At 35.2% G+C, this 7,950-nt stretch overlaps 1 protein-coding gene across 1 annotated transcript in view; it reads right to left on the reverse strand.

Annotated features, from left to right (window-relative positions):
- Nucleotides 1–1,283: 1,283 nt before the first annotated feature.
- Nucleotides 1,284–7,950, reverse strand: part of LOC108913838 (transaldolase) — an 11,108-nt gene continuing 4,441 nt past the window's right edge. Inside the window, exons 3-5 of the mRNA XM_018719482.1 lie at nucleotides 2,658–2,789; nucleotides 2,342–2,604; nucleotides 1,284–2,271 (exon numbers count right to left, since the gene is read on the reverse strand). Of these exons, the coding sequence (XP_018574998.1) occupies nucleotides 2,000–2,271; nucleotides 2,342–2,604; nucleotides 2,658–2,789 (667 nt within the window). The 3' untranslated portion in view covers nucleotides 1,284–1,999. The remainder of the gene's footprint in view (nucleotides 2,272–2,341; nucleotides 2,605–2,657; nucleotides 2,790–7,950) is intronic.

The raw sequence follows: 7,950 nt of genomic DNA on the forward strand, positions 1-7,950 counted from the left end.
TTTGGTGAAGCGGAGACTCTTGAAGAGGGTCTTTCGCTGTCTGTATCGTCCATGTATATGTATATGTTCTCCTCGTTTTCGGAGTCCGACATGTTGTGCGTGTGTTCTTGCGTGTGTGCGTGCGTGCGTGTGTGTGTGTGTGCGTGTGTGTGAGGGTGTGTAGGTTTTAGTCGTGTGGGGATGCCCCCTTACGGGGGCGTACGTGTCTTTTGGTGTATTAGTCTGTCTGGTATATTGTTTGTCGGGGGTCGCAATTTTAAAGAAATGTATTCAAAAATAATGCAAATAACTGATAAATAAAGTAAAAACTTACCTGGGCATAACCCCGGCACAGATACCTGTAACAAAGATGCCGACGGCCTCTATGCTTAAGCCGGGGATTAGGTCGGTGGTTAAGAGGAAAGAAAGGGATTCTTTCCGGGTAGCCTTAATAAAGGCAGGTAGATCTTGCTCGTTGCAATGCACTTCACTTCACAATAAACACGTCCGCTCAGTTCGGCCGCTCGCTCGAGAAAGCGACTAGAGCAATGTGTGTATTGCTGGTTGCTGGTCTACAAATATTTTAAAAGTTTTTGTTTACAAAAAAACTTAAACTAAGCAAAAAACATGCGACTGTTCTTCATTTGTTTTTGTTGCATTCGCAGAAAAATTTTGAATATCTGGTACTGTACTCACTGTAGGATGTCGTCGTTCTATGTGTCTTTTTAAATTGGTGATTGAAGATTTATAACAAATATTTTGCTTGCATATATTACAACAAGCTTTAATTTGATGCGTTGGTAAAAATAAATTCCACAGGAAAGATTGTCTTCGTTTATTTGTAATAAAAATTTATTAGTAGTAACTTAGGACAAAATAACAGATCACTACGCTATATCAAATTCAAATTAAAATGCGAAAGCGAAATAACAAATTGAGCTAAATCTACGAAAGTTGGCACATGCTTGAAAAACAGCGCATAACGAAAGTATCCCTAACGCCAGCCGCTATTAAGCACGACAGGTGTCGATTTATGAACTCTGACGCGGAAATAAGGGAACATATCACGGTAGGAATGTATGCGCGCGCTACCAGGAGCTGTTCCGAAAAATCGCAGCTATTTGTCACTGCTCTGTTGCCGGAGCAGTAGCAGGTGTCACTGCTCCGCAAAAAGGGCGGTTTAGCCCATCTCTAGAACTGACCGAATCAGTCATGTTCCGCCCATCTCTAAATAGACTAAAGCACAGAGTATCCAATTATCTGTGACTAAAGTACGTCTGTATGCGTGTATGAAAATAAAACAATTTAAAAAGTAGTGTATGTTTATTAAAAATAAGTATAAAACGAGGATACCGATTAACAGTTACGTTTTCAAAAGCCCCTCTACCCCCCATAACTACGGCGCTACTAACTGAAATGTACAATTATTTACTAAATATTAAATGTATCAAGATCAATATAAACTTTTTTGCTTACTTTTGCCGAAGGAATGTTCTCTTAACGTCTGTGTACTTTCTGGTACGATCCCTGCATAATGCAGGTAACGAAAATTTCCTAAATCTCGGCATCACTAATATTAATAGTATAATTTAAAATGAACAATGATAAATCATTACGCCTATGCTCGAGATAATGCGATGGCTGCTTGGTTGAATAGATTCTTGTTTTAATTTTATTGAATTTTAATTGCCAATGTGAAGGAAATAAAATTACAGATCACGTGGCTTGAAATCGTTTATGGAGGCTCGTCTGTATTAATAAATTTTATAAAAATTGAGCAAGTGATATGAAACACGAGGTTATTGCAACTCGACACTGCAAATTTAAAGTTAAATTATTTTTCATCACATTTAGGAAATATTAATAAAGTTTGTGTGTGGTCCATGGTATTTAAAAAATTATATATTAAGGTCATTTTTTAAATTACGTATTTAAAAAAATATTCTGTAGATATATCGCTAGTACAAAGGAAACACAAATAGCAATCTACAAATATGAAACACAGGTTGCTGGTTGTGAATTATTTTAATAGAGGTTTGATGGTATTTTCAAGTTTAATGGAATCGGCGGCAAATTTTCTGATACCATCCGAAAGTTTATCTGTAGCCATTTGATCTTCATTTAGCAACCACCTAAACTTAGCTTCTGTTAATTCAAGTTTATCCAAACATGCCTTCTCTGCCGCTTCCTTACTTAACTTCTTTGGGACGGGATCGTTGCTTGCTTCTAGTTCACCAAGTAGTTTTGGGCTGATGGTCAAAAGGTCACAACCAGCAAGAGCCTTAACTTCCTCTGTAAGTTAACATCAGTGTTATTAATATATATTTTTCAAAAAAATAACCACTGAGATTGATATACCCACCTATGTTACGGAAAGAAGCCCCCATGACAACAGTTTTATATCCAAACTTCTTATAGTAGTTGTAAATTCTTGTTACAGAAATCACTCCAGGATCTTCATCGCCGGAATATGTTTTTTGACAACTGTTTGCCACATACCAGTCCAGGATACGGCCAACAAATGGTGAAATCAATGTAACTCCTGCTTCGGCGCAAGCTACCGCTTGGGCAAAATTAAAAAGCAAGGTCAAATTACAGTGCACTCCATGTTTTTCTTCCAAAACTCTAAAAATATAAGTTTTTGTAGTATCAAGTCTTTATTTAAGAGTTATTCATACTTGGCCGCCTGAATTCCCTCCCAAGTTGACGCCAGTTTGATCAAAATACGTTCCTTTGAGATGCCCTCATCCGCATAGAGTTGAATAATTTTTAAAGCTTTTGCGACACTGGCTTCTTTGTCGAAAGATAATCTGAAAATAGTTTTCCTCATATTAGAAAGGATTATAGGTATTAAAAGACCAAATTTTATAAATTTTTTGTCATTGAAACTATTCAATGTATTGTTCGTGTTATTATAGTCGTTACGATATCAGTTGGAACCATATAAAAACATTTAACTCATAAACTCTACGGAATCCATAGGCGTCCAACATTTTGTCCTGTCTCATCTACAAATACTATATTTCGAGCTATATTCCTATTTAGTTGACGATATTCTCTAAATTTTTTGTAAGTAATCTTCCCGAAGTGCAACTATACATCGTGATTCCATAATTACCATACGATTGTCAAGTTTTTTATGTTTAAAACCGCATTGTAATAAAACATATCATAAAGTATCTAAAGGTTTATAATTATAATCAGGATAATCGCTTCATTTATCTCGAATCATGTTTAAAGTAGGAACTTTATTTTCTTTATACATATAAATTGTGCGTCCTATTACATATCTCTGGTAAACTCGTCAATATTCTTTAATTTTGTATTTTTCCGTTTCTTCTTTGTACTGTAATTAATAACGTCTCCTTCTTTAATTACGCGATAAATTGTCGTTTTTGATATCTTAGTTAATTCGCTAATCCGTTTCCTAATTTCTTTATCACATTGTTCACTATTTTCTCTTTTCAAATATTCATATATATTTAAAATAATACGTTTACTTGGTATGTGTAAATTTTTGTTTTTAAACTCTTGAGTTTGTTTCGACGCTTTGGACAAAAGCTGGCTCGACTATTTGGGGAATTTCAAGAGAAGTGCAGACGGTCCTGTGCTTTAAGATTCACAGGTTCCAATTGATATCGTAACAACTATACAATAGTTTTTATTTAATTAACTCTAATGTTTTCGTAATTTTTTTGTATTTAAAAATTACCAAAACACTAGTATTTGCAACATGTGTTTGCAGCTTACTCAAATTAAATATTTTTATTATTATTACATCCTTCATTGGCATCTTCTTTAATAAGTCGGGTAACTTCCCATTATAACTTACTATTCAACCAAAATAATAAACACGAATTTCGAAATTACGTTAATTATTCAAAATATTGCAAACAATGCAAATGCGCCTTTCTTATTACGTACCATTACCATTGATACCTTAAAAACAAGTAGAATCAGCAGTCATGCGCAGATGGCGAACTGAACTAACAATAAGTATTGAAATACAAGGAGCGTATCATTAATTAAAAGACTTCTTAGCCCTTCATAAATAATTTTAAAATGTTTAATTTACTACATTAGATTAAGATTTCAACAAATCTAAATTACACTTTATTTAATATAAACGGTTTAAATTTTAAATCAGTGAGACATCGCATATCTTTTAATTTTGTTCGAAAATTTCAAATTAAGTTTAAGTTTAACATATTGACTTATTACTATCATTTCTATTTGTATAAACTATTTAATATTATCCAAACAAGGCGAAATACTTAAAATCAATCAGTTTTCTTTGTTCAGTTTTGTTTAAAATAAATATTAAAGAGCAAATAATATTGTGCTTTAAATAAATATTATTTTTGTTTACAATACACAAACTTATTTACAAAGCTACAAAGAATTATCTATGAAATATTTTAAAAGTTAATAGTCAATTCAATAAATTATGGAATAACACCGAATACCTAAAAGCGTGACTGCATAATACGAAATTACTATGATGGAAACGAAAGGCTACTCACTATTTGATTAGTCATAAAGATAAATTCATAGATTTGTTTCCGTATCATGCGTGCGCAGTTATATTTTAATATCGTATTTTATAACGATAACCAAATAATGAATGCTAACTTTCTTTAACTTCTCAGACTTTCAGGGAGCCTTCATGATCATGAGAAATATTCCATAATTTTGCCCATGTGATTCACTGCGAATGACTGAATTTCAATTTTCGTCTATATATTTGTAATATACCTTCATAAAAGAATACAAGCCACGTGACCGGAAATTTTATTTGGAACAGTAATTTTATTTCTTTCACGTTAGTAACTAAATTTCGGTAAAATTAAAACAATAAGATCAATATTACACTAAAATGCAAAATTCTGTTTTCAACCAATCAGCGATCGCATTACCTCAAGCGTAGACCTGTAGGATCGTATACGATGCAAAGTAGAGCAAAAAATTGTCGGCCTTTTATCAAAAAAAAATCGTGTCATCATTTTTAGGAGGCGTAAGATAAATCATTTCAAATTTAAAATGAAATTCAATGTAAAATCTAAAATACCGCTGCATACGCACTGTGTTCTGGTAGTAGCTGTGGTCGCCCAGGTGCATCGTGTACGAACTGGTCGGTTATACGTCAAATACTAACCTGGCGAGCTTGCCGTCAATTAGTGAGCGCTTCCAAAAAACAAGTAAACAACAGTGGCGCGTACAGAGGTAAAATGTAGTACATATGTGGATTTATAATAAATTACATTTAAAATAAATAGTTTATGAGAATAAAGGAATTTTTGTAGCAACAAGGGTGCCAGACCTGAACTGATCCCCTCGTCCCTTCATAATGTATAAAGAAATTATTCAATTTGTAAAACCCTTAAAGGCGTACTTCATTGGTTCCCTTGACAGGCAATGATTTATTACTTTGCATCGAATATGATCGTACTATAGTTATAGGAATTTTTTGGGCCAAAAACGTCAAAATTTAATTATCTTTTTAAATATTGAACATTTTCATTTACAATAATGTATGACATTTGTAAATATGATGAATTTATACAGTAAATAAACTAGCACTGAAAGAGATATGTCCTAAAATACAATGTATAAAATTTATGTTTAAGTAGCTTTGGTATTTACATAAATGAGATAGAAAGAATACTTTTCCACAGGTGCAGTCTGACTTGTCACTTCAGGTGGCAAATTTGCAATAATTTTTCAGTATGGCAACACTAAATTATGTGAAAAATAGGGAAATATTTTTTATTACAAATAATTAAACATACGATTCTAGGAATATTAAAGAACTATTAATTTTGTGTAATTTCTAAATACTTCTTATATAGTCTTCAAACTAAAAATGATAAACAATAATGTTTATTTAAAATACATACACATATATTTTATCCGCTTTTGTAACCAAAATATCACATGTTATAGGTTATCTATCAGACGCCACATATTATTTATTAACAATTATATAAGTTACAAAGTGAATATTTCGAATATTTCATAAATTAATTTTTATTTAATATTTAAAATTAATCACAAAAATAGCTTGGTTTCATAACAATACTTATAATATTAATAAAAAAATATTTGGGTATTTTGCTATAAAGAAATTAATTAATTTTTGTAACAGGTGGCAAAATATTCAAAGAAATAAAGGGGAAAAAACTAAATTTAGGCCAAAATAATAAGTAACTTCAGACAATATCTTAAGAATTAATGTACATTAACTTTTTTGCATATGCGAATTAAAACATTAGTCTCGATTAAGTATAAGATTCCTAATAGCTGTTTTACATTGACAATTTATTGATGAATTAATTCATGAAGACGCTTCATCAAGAAATTGGACAAGTGAAATGCACATGGCACAAATCTGCTGTCAAATAACTTCATGAATTTATTCATCAAGTTCTTGACGAATTAGAGCATGTAGACCAGGCAAGTTAGACAATAAATCAGAATTTTTTTCTGATGAACCGATCGTGTTGCTGTTTTCGGCATTGTCTTCGGAAAAATATCAGGAAAAAAGTCTATCTGTTACACTTTGGGGCTGGATCGAAACTGTATTGCGGGTGCATAAAGTGCATCTTAGAGTGCATCAATTTTTCCGAATTTTCTAAAAAATGGTAAAAATTGACTAAAAGTTGCAGAAAGTTGGTTTTCGGGGAATCTGACCCTGAAAAATATGCCCGACGCCCCCCTCCCCCCCCCTCGGGCAATTACTCAGCTATTCGGTATTTTTCAGAAGCATCCCCTTGCCCTCCCTGGGGGCCCCAGGAGCGTCAGGCGTCAGTGTCAGAATCGAAATTTCCGACCCCAAAATCCCCCAAGTGGAAACTTAGAAGGCAATTACTCAGCTATTCGATGTTTTACAGAAGGCTCCTCCCTTGCCCCCCTGGGGGGCCCAGGGGCGTCGGACATACGTTTCAATGTCAGAATCGAAATCCCCGACCCCAAAAACCCCCGAGTGGGGATTTAGAAGGCAATTATTCAGCTATTCGATGTTTTACAGAAGGCCCCCGCTTGCCCCCCTGGGGGCATATGCCCGTTGAGCATATTTTTCAGGGTCAGATTCGGAATCTCCGACCCCGAAAACCCGTGCACACAAATTTCTACAACTTTTAGTCAATTTTTATCATTTTTAGAAAATTCGGAATAACTGATACACTCCAAGATGCACTTTATACACCCGCAATACAGTTTCGATCCAGCCCCAAAGTGTAATATATAGACTTTTTTCCTGATATTTTTCTGAAGACAATGCCGAAAACCGCAACTCGATCGGTTCATCAGATCAAAACACAGAGGCCGTGGCGATAGCGGTGAGATCGCTACGGCATGGAGACGTTGCGGTGGTGTCCTGTTACCACCCACCCAGACTACCACTACTTGACAATGACTTAGACAAAATCCTTTCCTGGCCCCAGACAATTGCCATCGGGGACTTCAACGCGAAGTCCCCCATATGGCACAGCGGGACGACGACCACAAGAGGTCGCGTCCTGCTGAATTACCAAGACAGACACGACGACTTGACTATACTCGGACCGACAGAACCGACACATTACGGACCCGTAGGACGCCCCGACGTTATCGACATTGCCCTCTTAAAATCTATACCGTTAAATGCCCAAATATCCACCCAATACGAAGGGTCTTCCGCCCACAATCCAATATTTCTGGATCTGGGGCGAAGACAGAGATATGAAGGCACCTTCACGAGGAGGTTCACTGACTGGGAGCGTTTCCGAACAGTAATGCAAGGAAACATGGCGCTCCCAGTCATCGAAACCACCCATGATCTGGAGGCGGCAATCCTCTCCCTTGAGACTGACATTAAAAACGCCCTGACTCAGACTACGACGGAGACTATTGTCCCCCGACTGACAAACCCCCGGGGCACCCTCCCCGATGACATAAAAAACTTAATACGTGACAGACGACGTGCGAAACGGC

This window comes from Anoplophora glabripennis, unplaced genomic scaffold (genome assembly GCF_000390285.2).
Source record: "Anoplophora glabripennis isolate ALB-LARVAE unplaced genomic scaffold, Agla_2.0 scaffold34, whole genome shotgun sequence".
NCBI lineage: Eukaryota > Metazoa > Arthropoda > Insecta > Coleoptera > Cerambycidae > Anoplophora > Anoplophora glabripennis.